Raw genomic sequence first — 17,545 nt, 5'->3', positions numbered from 1 at the left:
TCGTTTAGGACTGAGAAGCTAGGCTCTCTAAGAATGCAGTTTGTTCAGCAGGTGGCGCTGACACCTGATCCCGGACGCGTGGTTAGGTTCTAGCCCGGTTTTGGCCTCCCGCTGGGGACTTGGGACTCCCGGTTAATTGGCCAGGTAATCTATGAGTGATTGCCTTCTACTGCATTGATTGATTAAGAAGGTTAGACCTGGCTGCATCCTATCTAAACGTTGGGCACACTGAGCTTTAAGTAAAGCCGAAAGCGTGAACTGTGAGGTGTCACGTGGCCGGTGGAGCTCCGTGTTTTCCTGGCGGGGAAGTAGTTTTAAAAGTAATTAGAATTTAGTAATTTGACCGTTTTTCAAGGCGGCGTACTTGAGACGTGTAATTGATCAGCAAGAGCTAGGCTCTGGGCTGAAAGATGCTTCTAAATTTGTGGAAAAATTTAGGAACACCAGCAGAGAAATAGAGAAGAGAAGTTGTTCTGGCATATGGTGTTTTCTTAGGAATTTGAGCGCTATCGGGAGGGCGTTCCCGAGGTGTGTATTGACCAGCAAGGCTAGGCCTGGGCTATAGGTGCTTTTAAATTAGTCAAAAAAAGTTAGGTGTAACCTCTTCTGGTATATGTGTTTATACGGGCCCGTGTGTATATTGTATGTAAATTACCCGTGTGTGTGTGTGCATTTAAAAGTGTAAATTGTATAAACTGTCTTGTGTTGTTGAATTTCTTCTGTGTGGATCCAGAGTGTGAAAAAACGAAAACGCCTTTCTCTTCTCTCGCTGTTAGAAAAGAGGAGTGTGTGTGTGTGTGTGTGTATTTCTTCTTAGGAGAAAGGAGGGGTTGTGTGGTGCTGCGCAGTAGCGGGCACACGCGCGCGAGTACGAGCGGAGTGTGTGTGTGTACAGCTGCGGCCCTTGGTTTCATCTCTCTATTTCTCCATATTTGTCCTTCTGAGCTTCTTTTCGTTAGGTGAAAGGGGGTCTCAGAAGTGTGGTTAAGAGATTTCAGTATATTAAATAAACTAAACCTTGTAGTCTTGTGTTTGTGATTTCCTAATGTGACTATGGTTTAATAGAATTCCATGAGTAATGATCCCTTGTGTAAAACTCCAGTAAGGTAGGAGTGCGGGGGATAAATATCTTGACAAAATTTGAGAATTGTGGGTGATTGCTGGGAGATTTTTAGTTGGGGCGTATTTCCTTCTCTACCTGGAAAAGGCAGAGATCTGTGCTTTATTTGATGTTGTGTAAATAAAGCTTTTAAAAGTTGGTTGAGTCTCTCGTATAAGGAGGGAAAACGGGGCATGGTAGATTGTCTGGATTATTTTTGTATGTGAAAACTTTGTAGTCGTTAGGGAAGTGAATGTGAGAGTGAATTTTCGCTGGCTTTGCGTGCTTAAAACTGTTATATTAGACGTTTGTCAAGCTTTTAGCTTGAAAGGGGGATTAGACAGTGTGTGTGTGAGTGAAGGTGCGTCTGTGCGCAAAGTGTGTAATAAAGGTCACTATTTTTTGACACCTACACGGACTCGGCTGTTTTTCCTTCTTACCCAAACTGAACCAGACGTAACATTATCTAAGTAAATAAGTCGTGTTTATTGGGCACCTTTATCCATAGCTCAACATCAAAGTTGCTTTCAGCTAACTCTCCATTTCATTCTGGTAGCTATGAAACCCATCACTATGGCAACGTGGACCACTGCTGACATTGTAGCAATGCAAGGTTTTGATGAGTGCTCAGAGTTCTGCTCAGCATTGAGCTGAGAGAGACAGGTAGGAGGAAAGGGTTGCTATTAAAGAGAAGACAGAGTAGAGAGATGATTCAGCTGGTCACCTGCCATGGCATCTACCTCAGACAACAGAATATCAGCAGCAGAATGTGTTTTAGTTGGGTTGGCGTAGGAGTCAAAGGCTCCACATACTAAAGTGAGCGAGCTGTGGTTGTCTAATTTTCCTGGATAAATAAAAACATTACTTTGCTTTGGTTTGTTGGATAAATATCTAGCAAATGCAGCTTTTTCAGTCCTTGCACTCTTTGAATTCTGCACTTGAAATGTGCTTTTTGCACTTTTCAGTTTGATCTAAAATAAATCAAATTCTTCTTTTTTCAAGGGAACCTCTTTTTACTTCGTAACATAACAAAGCGGCACTGCCTTACAGCAAAGTGGTGGTAATCCCAACTGTGTATGCGAGTCTGTATGGGCATTTCTAGTGCGCTGGTCCAGATGTCCCTACAATCACAGATACTTTTCTCTCTGGCTATCGTCACATAAGATTTAGGACACATACAGCCCTCGGTTCTTCTCGAATCATTTCAGACAACCAAGATTTATCCCCCAATCCTCCAGGTGAAGCTAAGAGGTGATGTCATTTTTCACCTTGGCAGTGTCATTATTCTTGTGGTTAGCGGCACTCTGCTCTGGTTAGGTGGCCGATCAGAGCCTAGTGGGAGTGTCTGCGCTCTCCAGTCCCAGAGTGTGAATTTTCCTCTTCCACCCGTGCTGCCAAGACACCTCGCTCTGACAGCGATGAATGAGATGGCCAGCTCTCCTCTTCTCAGAGCAGGGATACAGATTGATCTCTCGTGCTTTCTAAAACAAGCCCTAAAGACTGACTTGCACCGTTGACAGCAGAAGGGGCAAAATACAAGCAGCACTTGAGCACGAGCGGTGGAGGGGTGCATTGGCTCCAATGAGAGAGGGGCATTTATCATAGTGATAAGGTTAGATTTTTGCCTTTAGTAAGCATTGAGGTTGTAATGGCTTGTAGTGCATCATGGCCTATTGCTCATCTCCGCCTGAAGTTTGCTCTCTGGTGTTTCACCATTAGGCCCAGCAGATTCTGCCTGCCAAAACACATTCTGTGCTGGGAAAATCAGTCCTAAAACAATTACATTGAAAGGCTGTTTTACGGAATCAATAATGCACAGACTTTCTCATTAAATCTACGAGTATATAGAGCAAGGCTGGGAAGTAGTGATGGGTAAAATAATGGTAAGGTGATTCTTAATGATGATGGAGGGTAATGAATATGGTCAGAGTGTGACCCTGGCAGCTGTCCCACTATTTGCTTTTAAGTGTGTGCTCACACTGTCGGTCCATTAGCAGCTGTTGTCTCCTTCATGTGTTATTTCCATGGATGAAGCATGTAAAGCAGTCTCTGCCACTGATCACATGTATTTCCCTTTAATGTTTGCAACAGAGACACTGCAGGTCGTAGACTGATTGCGTTACTTGAAATATTAGCTCTGGTGTTCTAATGTTCTTTGAACACAAAATCAGCGAAAAACAAATGCTTTAAATGTATTTCTGTCTATTTGAGTTTCACATTTTTCAGCTTAGCAAAACTTCTAGATTATAAGCTTGAATGATCAATTTGCAGTAGCAGTGTTAAAAACAGGGATTTAAATCCTAGGAACATTAATTTTATTGTTCTTATTTAAACACGTTTATTAATTTGCCTAACAGAGACTTGACTTATGACTGCTGATGAATGTATGTCTGTTTCTACGTTAAAGTCTAAATTCTTTACATGTATATCTGTGAGCTGCAGATTGTTTGACAAATAAAAAAAGTATTAAAACTCTCAGTAACAATTAGCATTTTCTCACTCTCGATCCACTTTTTCAGGCACGATGGAACTGATTCACCTGCAGATGCCGGTGATGTTATAGTTGTGCTGAACAGTTTCCATAGTAAGATCATCAAAGTCAGGGTGAGTGTGTTTCCTGTTGGATGTGCTACTGTAAATGTCACACTGAAAATGCTTTTCTTCAGTTTTCTATGATATACGGATCACAAATGAATGGTGTGAAGACAACTTAACACAATCCAAGCTAAAATACACTGGACAAAAGTCTTGAGCCACCTCTTACTTCTTTATATTTTGCTTCCAATGAGTCAGACTTTTAAATGGTCTAAGCAGGGTGCTCTTAAAAAAAGTTGAGGAAACTTGACAATTGAATTAAAAAGAAAAAGTGACAGGATCACAGAGATGCATCTGGTCCCATAATCATAATAACAGTTTGCCTCAAGGCACTGTTGTTGTACCGTCTGGTTTTGGTCCACCACGCAGTACCATCTGGAAAGAATATGATTGGCAACAGCTTCATTTCTCAGCATGACAATGAGCAACAAACACACTGCCAATGAAGTAAAAACATACCTGGGCAAAACACAGTGGAACACTATCAGTCATGGATTGGCCTCCTGACAGCCCTGAGTCTTATTGAAGCAGTGTGGGATCATCTTCAGAGAGAATGGAAAATAAAAAGACAGCCAACATACAAAGAAGAGCTTTTAATTTCCTTCAAAGAGCTTGGAGAACTATTCCTGAAGACTACTTAAAGAAATTACAAGAAAGCTTGCCTGAGAGAGTTCCCGCTGTGTTGAAGAATAAAGGTGGTCATGCCAAATATTGACTTTCAAGCCTGTTAAAATTGTACAAATATTTCCAATGTATGTATGCACATTTTTTAAGTCCCTGCAGCTATTTCTCATTTTTCTCACCAAATATAAAGAAATTAGAGCTGGAAGTTTTCTAAGATGTGCCTAGGATTGACTGATTACAAATTAATGGTGTCAAAACAATTTTACATAACCCATGCTAAAATATTTTCCAGTATTGTTTTATTTTCTGTGTATTTTATATTTATAGGTGCAGAAAAAGGCAGACAAGCTTGGCGAAGATCTTTTAAGTGAAGCTAGTGAAAGCAAAGGCATATGGGAATCCATAGCAAGGTGCGTAATCTCTTCAAATACAGCTTATATTTGGTTGGCTTTAGGTTTAAAGCCCTTCTCCAGCTGACAGGCAGTAACAGCTGTGAGCTCATTGATGGATTGATAGATGTGCTGATGCGCCTTCCATTTGTCAATTATACATTGCGGTTTCAGGAGATCTTACTCCTCCCCTGGATCCAGACTGCAATATTATGCTGTAAGATCTAGTCTTGCAAAAAATATGTGCTTCTGTAGGTATGTGTGTGCATTTGTGTGTTTTCCTCCCAAATCCTTCCTAACTGTGTGATCCTGTCTCCTCACTTAATGCTTGCTGTGTGAAGTGTTTGGAGCACATTTGAGAAAAGGTAGGCAGTTTTGCTGCAAACCATTTAACACCTAATACCTCTCGTCATACTCATTAGCATGCAGTGTTTATTGGTCGCTTTTAGTGCTCTCATAAGTATTGTAATGAATGGGAATCAGTCGTGATATTCTATTCTAATGGTAATAGTGTAGAAAGGATTTTTTTCTTCTTTTTTTTTGCATTTGTTTATTCATGTGATGATTTTTTTTTCTACGATTTCAGCAAGTCGTGAGGTAATTTGCAGCCTGTATTCATGCGTAAGGTCAACTTTTTTTTTATTGTGTTCACTTGCATATATCTGCACACACACAGCATTAAGCTGTATTGTTCAGAATCAGAAATAATAGTCATAAACAGTGCTACGGGATTCATCACAAATCCTGTTTTGCTGACATAAGTAACATAAAGTAGGAGTGTTTAGCTTGATTTTTTTTCCCTTGTTCTGGGAATATGTATGTCACCTGTCTGCTGGAACAGAGCAGAAGAGCAGTACCCAGTGCTTTCATATTTCATGTTGGATGGTATTTCACTATGTTTAGCCTACTTCAGCCTCTGATTGAAGCACTGGAGAAGATGTTATATGGGGACTGAAGTTCAGCTGGTGCACTTTAAGCAGGTGGTTAAATCCTGACAGAGTTTGGTAGAAAGAAACAGCTTGTCTGATGTCATCGTTTGTGATCTTTTGTTATTGAGTTTTTGTGCTCTAGCATCAGACTAAATGAGACTCATTAATGATTTATCTTGTGATGACCTTATACCTGCTGCTATACTTAAAAAATAGAGTGAATTAATGAGTGGAGAAGCTCTCCTACTGAAAGACAATAGGAGTGAGGGGAAGTTTTTTCAACTTTGTTGCTTAAGTGGACTTCTTCGCCACAGTGCTGGATCTGTTATGCCTGGAACCTCACATTCAGTAGTGTGCTGTATTTGCTATTGGATTGTATAGTGCTTATCAGGTCTAGATATTATTTGTGGGCCCTATATCCTGGGGTGTTTTTGTATTATGAAGTGTAGCTAAATGTTACCATAAAAAAGTACTTGCAGTCAGAGTTATAACTGAAGTACCAATAAATGATCTAGCATGTCCTTGATGTGCTGGCAGAGGTGCTTGGAGAAGGATCACTGCTGCTAAATAATGAAGCAAATTGAACTGGATGGATTCTTAAGACCATTTCTAACTTAGTTGCATTTATTATCTCATGATAGGCTTATATTTAAATAATGACAATACCCATGCCATTAAAATGTTACATAAAATGCTTAATAAGATGGTTGCTAGGGGGGGAAATCTCCCTTAAGTGGCTGTAATGTATATATCTAAAATTAAAATTCAGTTGCATTTGTAGACGAGAGTGTTTTCTTTCCTCCTTTCAAAACTAGGACAGGTAAGTCTCGAGTCTGTTAGAAGCCTGTTGTCCATAAGAGAGGATATCTCTTCTCATTAACATCCTGCAGAGCAAAGAGTAGAAAAAACAACTGTCTGAAACTGAGGATTAAGAGCCAGCGTGAAGCCTCAAGTTTTGGCTCACATGAATTAATTGTACACATACTGAAGTGGTCATTTGACACTTTTAAACATGTTTAATGTGAATTTCCACCATTATAACAATAAACAGTCGAGTCCTTTACTATTTGGATAGTAACACTATTTTTTTCTTTTGTAATCTTGCCTCATACGTCACCATTATAAAATAAAGATGTGACTGAAGTGCAGTTCTTCTATATTCATTCAAGAGGTATGGGAAAAATCTTGCATTAACTGTTTAAAAATTAAAGCTTTTTTATGCATAGTACTTCATTTTGGAGGGCAATCGACTTAGGAGCAGTTAAACTGTCAAGTGAGGCCATTTATCACAATATTCAAAACTTCATTTAAAATCTGGAGTTGATTCAAAGTGTTGAGCTTGTATTTATTAGCTATTCAGTAGAACTCTTGATAGAAAGTCCAGAGAGAAAAGTATCTTCACAACATCTAACCAAATCAAGTAGTAGAATCAAGAGACACCTTCATGAATGCAAATACAGAGGCCTGACAAGAAGGTTGTAAACCACTGGCTGTGCTAAAGAGCAGGAAGGCCAGATGAAGGAAACAGAACAGTACGGAGAAGGAGGAAAGCAGCATGCCAAACACCAGATACCACATTATCTGTCAAACATGGTGGAGGCAATGCTTTGGCATAAGTATGTGTGGCTGCCAGTGGAATAGAGTCACTAGTGTTTATGCATGATGATAGAATTCTAAAGTGTACAGACTCTACTCTCTGCTTGGATTCAGCAAATTGCTGCAAAACTTATCACTCATTGCTTTGTAGTAGGGCTGCACGATTTTGCATAAAATGAGAATCACGATTTTTTGGCTTAGAATTGAGATCACGATTCTCTCACGATTTTCTTTTCCAATATAAATATTTATTGCACTTATTAACTGCACATCAACTTCGTAACAGTTGAAACTGAACATAAAAACAACAAATGTCTCACGTTTTGTTGTTGCTGCAAAATGTTGTACTGCTTGAAATTCCGTCTCCACCGTTGCTCGACACTGCGTGTATCGAGCAGGTAGTGCAACAATAGAAAAATAGTTGCGGGACGGCACTGTGTAGTGTTTGTCTAGGGTGTTGATCATTTTTCTAAATCCCTCGTTTTGCACAGTGTTGATGGGAGCCATATCTTTGGTCAGGTGATAAGTGATAGCCTCCGTAATTTCTTTGTGCCTGCGGGAGTTCGACGTCTATAGGGAAGCGCTGTATAAGGTTCCCGTTATTGATGTTTGGGTGGTTGACCGGGACGGATTTTCTCCTGTCACTTTCTCGTCATCCCTGACGTGCTCTCCGTTGTTTTTTCCCTGCTAATTTTAGCATCACATGGCACAGCTTCTGTATCACGTGGTATAAGGCTCCGCCCTTTTCATTTGTTGAGCAGGAAGAGTGAGCGCTTGTTTTCATGCAGATTACGTCCCGGATCAAAATGCGGTACAATCGTCGTCGTCGTCTTTTTTTTTCTTTTTTTCTTTTTTAAATCGTTGTCATTTGGAAATGAGATCGCACATAAGTATGAATCGAGATCGCGATTTTCTAACGATTAATCATGCAGCCCTACTTTGTAGTATAAATTGGTAATGACTGTTATCACCACAAAAGCAACCCAAGAATTTCTTAAGGCAAAGAAATTGGATATTCTTTAATGGCCAGGTCAGTCACCTGTCTCAGCCCAGTGGAACAGCTTTTCAGTTACTGAAGTCAGACCCACAAACAAGAAGCAGCTGAGGACAGCTATTTGATAGCTCAGATATTACAAAGTTAAAATCCCAAGATTTCATCAAAGACGTTGTAGTTTGTGATTTTACCAAAAGATAGTTGATTTAATGGTAACGGTGACCTTAAAGCATGACCTCATTTATATCCTTAAAATAGTTCAAGAGAGTCATTGTAAAAAGCTGAAGACGATGTATTTTCCCAATCTCCCAAAGAAACAGTGAGATGCACTCATGTCAGCAAGCATCACTAAGTCTAACATTGCTTTAGAGCAACAACAGGACTGATTCCAAATGCCCCCCCCCCCCCCCCCCACACACACACATTTTTGCGTATTTTCTTTGTTTCGTTTTGAGTTTGTCATTTAGCTGCCTCTGCCCTTTGTCTCTAGCATGGAAAAAATTAAGTAATTGTTTCTACCCAGCCTGAGGAACTTAGCAGTGTTTGTTATGCTGCACTTAGAAATACCAAGCATGTGGACCACATGGGGTGTGAGAGAGAGCAGCGCTGATGTTACCTGAGGGAGATGTTCAGGTTTTAGGTGAAGGGTGCTGTAAAAAGCACATTTGTGTCATTGTTTTTCTAAACTGATTCTAGATAGCCGGAATAGAAAGTGTTTTCCGTGTATTTATTTGCTGAAATCCTTGTTATTAGGTTATCTTATATTGCTCTGTATATACTGAGATTGAGTAAGGCAAATGTATTGATTCTCCATAATGGAGAAACTGAATGTTATTTTTAACCTGTCATGGTGTGTTGCGCGTGTATATAGGTGTATTAGTAGTTACAATGGGGGCAATGAATGACTCGGTAAATGTCAAAACACCCTGTTCAATCTAAATAGGCAGAGGGCAAACAGAAGTAGAGCTTTGTCCAGTTGGTGTTGTCCACAGCTCAGGATTTATACAGAGCTCTGTGGACCCTTCCAGAGATCCAGATTATCTTGGGTGAGTCAGCCAAACAGGTTCTCACCTGACCCTCCAAAGCTGCTTATCTTGGGAACCCTGTTGTTGTGCTGGAGGCCCTTCATAATGCCTGGCTTAGTCATGGCAGGCAGTCGGCTTCCCCAGATCCCACCGATGTGTGGTGACTACCCAGAAGCCAACTGTTCAACTATCAAGAGTCATACTTTATCTTGAAGAGGACTGCAGGCACATTATTTTCAGAACTACAGATTTAAAATAAATAAATAAAGGGCCATCGCTGAGTTTGTGTTTTGTGGGTATATCTTTCTTATCGGTAAGATGTGCCTGAAAGAGTTGGTTTTAGAGGACATGCAGGGACAAACTGTATTCTCCCTCCCCTCCCTTCACACCTCCCTCTCACTCACTGGTGTCTTCCTGAAGCCTGGGGGCTGAGGTTGTGGTTGTGATTGAGTGTGGGAGAGACACTCCTTCCCTCATCAGCAGTCTATTACAGACAAGGACACAGTTTGACTGCAGACTCATCTACCCTCCAGCACAAGTCCTGATTTCTGTCCGCTAAATGTGCCTTGCATCATGAACCATTGCTCTTTAGTAGCGGTTAGGGTATGTTGATGCATTCCCAAGTGTGGAGAGTGTCCTTACTTTGGATTTTTCCTGCATTTGTGCCCTTATCTCAGCATATAAATATTTTAGCTCGTCGATTTTTATCTGTTCTTTTACATTTAAGTTAATTAAAAAGCTAACATTTGTCTGAAAGGTAATGTGCTGACTTGCTTGGCATTATCTTCATACGTGTGTTCCACATTACTCTACAAAATCACTCCAATCTTCTGTCTTCACGTTTGAAAAGCTACTAGTCTTTTTTTCTAAAACACTGTTGATTTATTTTTTTAATTAATTAAATTATATAACCTTTATTTATACAGGTAGTCTCAGTTTCTCATTTACAAGAGAGACCTGTGTCCAACAAACAATACAGTTTTTTTTCATCTGCTATGCAACTAATAGAGTACTCATTCCCATACTAGGCTGATTCAGTTCAATTTCCATTTCTTAAAAAAATAAAAATATTTAAGTCATTTAAATCATTCAGTTGTAATCATGGTATTCCTTCAGGGCCATTCTTCATCCAGCCACACAGGGTAGTAGGGCAACGGCCATGTGGATAATTCTTTAAAAAGCGGTCTGATATAATTGCACCTGAACCATCCCAGTTTTAATTATGAAATGAATCTGTAGAAAGCAACAGCATAAAGGTTTAAATAAACTGTGAGGATCATAATTTCAATCAAATCTGGAAGCAATGGAAACATGTTTACAAAAAAATAATTAAAAGAGCTACTATAGATAAGTCTGCATGTTTCTTTGGAAGTCTCTCCTCAGGAAAAGCTGCCACAGACTTTCCACATGAAGAAGACTGTTGCTTTTAAAGGAGATAATGGACACTGATGTGATTGGCTTGATTTTTATCCAAGCCCTAACACAATTAACTATAATGTATGATAATTCATTTTTGCATTACAACCCATTTTCTTTTGAAGTGTCTCAAACGCCACACTGTGTCAAAATTGCACCAGTGAATTGTAATAGTGCACTTACACTTTACAGCTTGAATCATAAAAATGGTGCCAGAAGTATTTGTGTCATCCCTGCCAAAGTCATCAATCCTATGACACGATGCTCTCATTTAAAGCAGGTCATCTATGCATAAATCTTAAGTGATTTGCTTTTCAAATGAATCGTTCACTTTGTATCATGGACTCTGTTAATGTTGTGGGGATGGAAACATGAAGAGCTGAATAATGTTTGCTGGGTCTGTTCTAAAACTTTATTTCAGCCCTCTCGTTGGGAGCCAGCAGGAGCTGAAAATCATATCAAATGTGTTGATTTCCACAGCATTTCCATCCCCATTATTATCATTTTATTTGAATAAATCATCTCGGCGTGTTGCATCGCATTGCATGGTTTGTTTGAAAGTGTTTTCTGATGGCTGTTACAGCTGCTGTTACCTCTGGCAGTACAAAAGCATGGTGGCTGTTGGCTTAGTTTTGATTTATTGTCACTCTATGAAAAACACGCATCCAATCCAAACACACTGACTCGTGTATCATGGTCTCATTTACAGCATCACAGGTGGTGGCTCAAAGAAGGATGACGGAGAGAAGAAAAAAGACGACGTTCTGAACATTTTTTCTGTGGCCTCAGGCCATCTGTATGAGCGTTTTCTGAGGTGGGTCAGTTTTACTTTCCAAACACGCACTTCCTTTTCAAGCGCTACACATTGTGTTCCTCTTATCCCTGATCCTCAAACTTAACCTTTTCCCATTCTGTCTCCAATTCAGAATAATGATGCTGTCTGTGCTTCGGCATACACAAACACCTGTCAAATTCTGGTTTCTCAAGAATTACCTATCTCCTTCTTTCAAAGTAAATCTTTACTACATCACATAAATATTTCGCTAGGCAAACCCAGCTTTTGTATTTCATTAATTTGACCTCTGGACTTCATTTTTGCTGTGGTCAGGACACCATCTCTCACATGGCAGAGTCATACGGCTTTCAGTATGAGTTAGTGCAGTACAAGTGGCCCCGTTGGCTCCACCAGCAGACTGAGAAGCAGAGGATTATCTGGGGATATAAGATCCTCTTCCTGGATGTTCTATTCCCTTTAGCTGTGGACAAGATCATCTTTGTGGATGCCGACCAGGTAAAGATCAAACAGAAATGACGTAGGAAACCGCTATATTGGAGTGTGCAACTGAAAGCAAGACTTTTTGAAGTGTCATCTGTTCTTTGGCTGCTTACCAAAGTCTGTCTTTGCTGCGTGTTGCAGATAGTTCGAGCTGATTTGAAAGAGTTGAGGGATTTAGACTTGGAGGGTGCTCCTTATGGCTACACACCATTTTGTGATAGCCGCAGAGAGATGGAAGGGTATCGTTTCTGGAAAACTGGATATTGGGCGTCACATCTGGGACACAGGAAGTACCACATCAGGTAAACTTCTACTAATCATTTGATCTCTGATGTTTTACATTTTGCTGAGAAAATCAGCAACTGCCCTGAATGTTTGCCACTTGCGAATGTCTCTCACTGTAAAATGATGGACTTTAAAATTGTTTGATAATGGCCTTATAACCCTTCCCAGATTGATGGACAGCAACAATTGCTTCTCTAAGATCACTGATGATGTCTTTTCCTCCACTGCATTTTGTTAATTCCTATGCACACTGTTTCCACAATTAGCTTAGTGTTTTTGCTAAATAAATAATGCAATGGATTAATATGGTGTCATACACCTCAGAACTGAACATTTAACTTCTAGTGAGAAGCCGTTTACATAGGTGGGCTTAGAGTTAAGTGCTTTATTTTTGTATACAGTCATGGCACATATAAAATCATAAATCACTGTCATGAATACAATGTTCTGCTCCTTGCTAGGCTTGTGGTATTGAATTCTCCTTCTGTCAGTGTGATGGCTAATCAGACAGCGAGGCAGCCAGTGGATGAACAGAGAGCAGAACGTTTCACTTCACCACCGACTGATAGTGTCGGAACAAGAAAAGTCAGAAAACCACAGCGACTTGATTGGATACCAGCATGGTGCTACGCTCCAAAGAGCAGGACAAAAGCATCAAAGATGAGAGATGATCAGTGAGACCAGGAAAAACACGAGGCGTTGAATATCCTCTGGGAGACTTAAATCTAATAAGTGTTAAGTGAAACTACATATTCTGCACCTCTGGGTTTATTAATATAGTGTGTCAGGTACAATAATGTGAATGCGGCTGGGGTATTTATCTTCATTTACTTTTTTTTTTTTTTCATTCCGGTGGGATTTCCCCTTTCAGGAAATGGATTTCTAACACCTGCTTTCCATGTCTCCTCTCTCTCTCTCCGCTCATATTTCTTCCAGCGCCTTATATGTAGTCGATTTGAAGAAGTTCCGTAAAATTGCAGCCGGGGACAGATTACGAGGCCAGTACCAAGCCTTGAGCCAAGACCCAAACAGTCTGTCTAACCTGGACCAGGTATATAACTCAGGCATAGTGCTGTTGGATTACGTGTTGCAGAGTTTGCTCTTTCAAGACTTAATTCGTTTTGTGATATTTGTAGGACCTTCCTAACAACATGATTCACCAGGTAGCCATCAAGTCTCTTCCTCAGGAGTGGCTGTGGTGTGAGACATGGTGTGATGATACCTCTAAAACCACTGCTAAGACTATAGACCTGGTGAGTCGCACAGCAATTAGATTTGACTGCGTAATACTAAATAATAATGTGGGAGGCTAAGCGGGACACACGGTCTTTGCTGAAAAATTCAGCTTCAAATGAAATTGTTCCTTTTATTGAGATTGTAAAATCCACAAGTGTCTTCTTTAAGTTCTTTTTGGGTTAATTGAAAAATATCTCTGTGCTACATTATACGCCTTATTATCTGCTTTATTTGTTGTGATAGCGTGCTGCAGCTGCTACAGCTCTAAAATGCAAGAGCATCCTCGCTGCCACAATTGTCCATGAGGCATTGGTATTTAGGAAGCAGCCGAGGAGCAATCCTGCAGCGTCCTAAACTAATTTAGAGAATTACTGGACAGGGTCCAGTAGACTGGAATAGGAAGTATTGTTTCATTGTAGTATAGGTCACCACTTGGTAATTCAGACACAAGACATAGCCTAATGTCCTTTTAACCGAATTGGAAATCAAATTAGGTTTAAATGCCTGTCACAGACAGCGCTGAGAATGACGATCTGACTCGTTGGGAGAGAGCATCACTGGCGGCATGACTGATGTGTTTTTATCTGCTTTTCTCGTTTAGTGCAATAACCCAATGACTAAGGAACCCAAGCTGGTGGCTGCAGCGAGGATTGTGCCCGAGTGGGTTGAATATGACAGGGAGATCAAAGAGCTGCTGAGACGGGTCCAGGAACAGGAAGACACAACAACACAAAAACAGATTCCTGCTGCCTCACAACATAAAAAAGGTTACTGATGATATATTTATAGGGCTACAAAGTCTTTCTGTTCTTCTGCATGGTTATTCTTACCCCTTCTCTTACCACTGTGATCATTCTCTGCATTTCTTTCCAACTTTCTCCCCTCCACACTCTGCACAGCAGACAACCACCGTGATGAACTTTAGTGTCTGCCAGCACCACGCTGAAGAGGAAGGAGGCAGGCACCTTTTGCACACAGGCCACCTGTGAAGCTTGAAGACAGACAGTTCCATCTAAACATAGCCATGGAGTGTTACATCTCCAGCTGGAGGAGGATGTGATATTTTCAGACGCCATACCTGCTTCTGCACTCGGTACATCTTAGAGAATCAACACGTGGTGTAATTGTTAACTGCCAGCTGTGAACTCGTGGTGTGCTGAGCACTACAGACACATCTTGTTAAGTAAGTGGTTCCTGAAAAATGAAGCTAAAACAGAGAGTAAAAGCGTGAGGCCAGTAAGGGGCTTTATTAGGTATGTGTTGAAGGACAAACAGTGGGCATTTATTGCACTGATAATGTGAGCAAAGAATTCAATTAGCAAAGGCACATTTCTACAAATCTAATTTAACCTTTCTTTGAAAATTTTAAAAGCTACTTTTACATCTTCTTAATTTATAATTATGAAAACATTAGGACTGAATTGTCAAATGAAAGTTTTTAAAAATTGCTTTTCAAGTTGTTACATAAAAAAGTGTTAAACGTCTTTGAATCTACACACCTGAAATGTAAAGCTCCCCTCGGCAGACATTTAGGAAACAACGTTTCTCCTGCAGCAGTCCCCTCTCCTATTTTTGCCACCCAATGATGTACAGCATGTTCTGAAGGAAGAATTATCCTTCATTATATTATATTACTTTTATTACCTGGCCCAAAAAGACCTGTAATTGGCCATAGGCTTTTGTCCCTGCCTAGATTTTCCAGTCCAGTTCCCTCTCAGACCACAGAAATGACAACACACTGAAAGGATTTTCTGGATACCAGAAAAGTTATCTGCCCAGGCTTTAAATTACAAATTTTATCTTGGTCAGCTGCTTGTCCAAAGACAGGGGGTGTATCTTCAGCTATTGGCGTTATTTTTACATTATTTCGGGGGATAAAATACATTTTTGAACCGTAGCAAACATCGAATATCAGTATACAAACTATGCTGCTCTTGTATTTCAAAGACTGCGCCATGGATCGTAGGTGGGTGAAGGTGTAGTCTTTGTCCCAAGCACATGTAACTCTGTCATCAGTTCTGTCCCCTCGGGTGTAGCCATGCATTCACCTCTATGGTGCAAACCATTGTTTTTTTTCTTTTCTATGATTTAAGGAAACGTGTAACGTCAAAAAAAGAAACTCTAAAAAGTTGTTTAAAATCACTAATTGTTCTTTTGATGTTTTCTCTCGACTCCAAAAATTCTTTTTTAACCATGTGATGAAAAAGTATTGCCTTGTTAGATGGTAAAGTATTAACTTGTTTCTTAAGTTATATCTCAGTGTTTGAGTAAAAGCCCGCATTCGACCTGGAGAGGTGAAGAAAAACATTTAGCTTAAAAATAAATGTAAAAGCAGAGCAGTACAACTGCTGCCGTCTTCGTGTCCCGTGCACACGCTGTGAGACAACTGAGAGCCAGGCAGGAAAAAAAAAAGGTGTGGTGTAACATATGACTTTAGTTCAGCAGCCAGGAGGGGTGTACTGTGAAGCAAGTTTAACATCGCAAGGCTTTTTCTTTGCATTAGCTCACCATAAAAGCTAAAGCCTGAATCAGATATAATCAGAGTGTGATAACAGTGGTTGTAAATGTTATTTGTTAGCCCAGGCCCTTTAACTTAGGCTTCAGGCCTGGGCCCACACTTAAGAAAATGGACCAACTCACTTCAGCCAAGATCGGGGTGTTCTCCAAAGGCTGCTTTTTACTTCTACTGCAAATGCTCTTCTCTGCATTTTCAAGCTTGAGTACACATTAATTTGCAAATAAATCAATAAATTATCTTTTATTGAATGAATTAAGGTAGCCTGCAATTAAATAAAGTCATTACAGTAATCTTTATCTCCAGCTGCACCATTAAACTGATGTAAACATTAATCAGTTAATAGGATGTATAGAATTCTGAAAAGGGCCATCCTGCATAATCAGTGTGCAGTTTATTTCTGGTAAATTTCTGGTAGTCGTGTTCTTTCATGATTTTGAAAGCAGAGCACTGCTACTCTTCAGTAAAGGTAAATAAATACTTCCTCAGCCAGTAAAATAGTTATTAAATTGAAAATAGGTTACATTTGTAATATTGACTCAAAAGCCTGGAAACTTTTTTTTATACACCAGTTTTAAAAGATGTCTTTATTTCTGTTTGATTTTTCTGATTTATATATCATATACACATATTCAAGTACTACTTAAGTACCCACTGAAGTAACTACATGGCTACCACCACTGTGGAATGGAGGTGATTATCATTTTGACTTTTTGTTAAAACCTACATTACTGTTATTGACTGAGCTTTCGCTGTGATAAATAGTCAACCAATAATCAAATAACTGCAATACCAACAGTATAAAACTGACTTTGCAGCAAATCAGAACCAATTGTAAGGATATTTATGCATTTTGCGCATCATCAGTTGACTGTATGTGGATTCTGCCGGTTTACTGCTACTGTATTAATGTGCATCTCTGTGGGTTTATATATAACACAGTAATCCCACAGCGGAGCGTCTATGTCATTCTTTACAGCAGCCCGTCATTCAGAACTGTCAAAACTGTGAGCAGGTAAGGAGTTCATTGTAACTAGAGAGCCACCTTGGTGACATTGAAATCTCCCGTCTTTAGTGCCATCATTCTTTTAGCCCATTCATCTTGCTTTGTGGTACATCCCTCAGGCGAGACTTTAATATTACGGATGAAAAACTCCTCATTTGCACACTTAAGGTCACGGTTAATGGATGGTAGGGGATTTTAAGTTATTACAAGATGTTTACATGTTATGAGTCTTCAACTTCACTGTACTTCTACAGTTTTTCTTGGTTTTTTGTTTCAATTCCACAATGAACCAGTTTTGTCTCAGGAATCAACTGTCCCAAGATCAGTGTTGCTGCTGGACTGAAGCAAACGGCAGATTTATGTCTTAAAAGTGAACATTAAAGAAAACGGGCGCAGGAAGGCTGCTCTCAGGGCACCCATCTTTCACTGTGCTGTGTCAAACTGAACTGTTTATATTACTGTTTGGTGGATCAAGAATAAACCTTTGCTACAAAATGTCATTGCAAAAATTGTTTGCGAGTTGTGCTCACCACTGAGGTCAGTTAATGATTCATGGTCCA

The 17,545-nt window shown here is 39.9% G+C and overlaps 1 protein-coding gene across 6 annotated transcripts in view; it reads left to right on the top strand.

Annotated features, from left to right (window-relative positions):
- uggt2 (UDP-glucose glycoprotein glucosyltransferase 2) overlaps window positions 1-15,987 on the top strand; it is a 46,007-nt gene extending 30,020 nt beyond the window's left edge. For 2 of the 6 annotated variants that reach the window (XM_004557811.4, XM_023153008.3), the window contains exons 31-41: window positions 3,619-3,703; window positions 4,646-4,728; window positions 5,049-5,072; window positions 11,377-11,481; window positions 11,594-11,678; window positions 11,776-11,958; window positions 12,085-12,245; window positions 13,165-13,279; window positions 13,365-13,481; window positions 14,066-14,231; window positions 14,364-15,987. In XM_004557811.4, coding sequence (XP_004557868.2) covers window positions 3,619-3,703; window positions 4,646-4,728; window positions 5,049-5,072; window positions 11,377-11,481; window positions 11,594-11,678; window positions 11,776-11,958; window positions 12,085-12,245; window positions 13,165-13,279; window positions 13,365-13,481; window positions 14,066-14,231; window positions 14,364-14,389 — 1,150 coding nt within the window. In that variant the 3' untranslated portion in view covers window positions 14,390-15,987. The other 4 variants (XM_004557813.4, XM_004557812.4, XM_004557810.4 and 1 more) reach the window with 3 other exon arrangements.
- The last annotated feature ends 1,558 nt before the right edge of the window (window positions 15,988-17,545 follow it).

The sequence above is a fragment of the Maylandia zebra genome, linkage group LG16 (genome assembly GCF_041146795.1).
Source record: "Maylandia zebra isolate NMK-2024a linkage group LG16, Mzebra_GT3a, whole genome shotgun sequence".
NCBI classification, from domain to species: Eukaryota; Metazoa; Chordata; class Actinopteri; order Cichliformes; family Cichlidae; genus Maylandia; species Maylandia zebra.
This window is presented reverse-complemented; position numbering and strand designations above follow the sequence as displayed.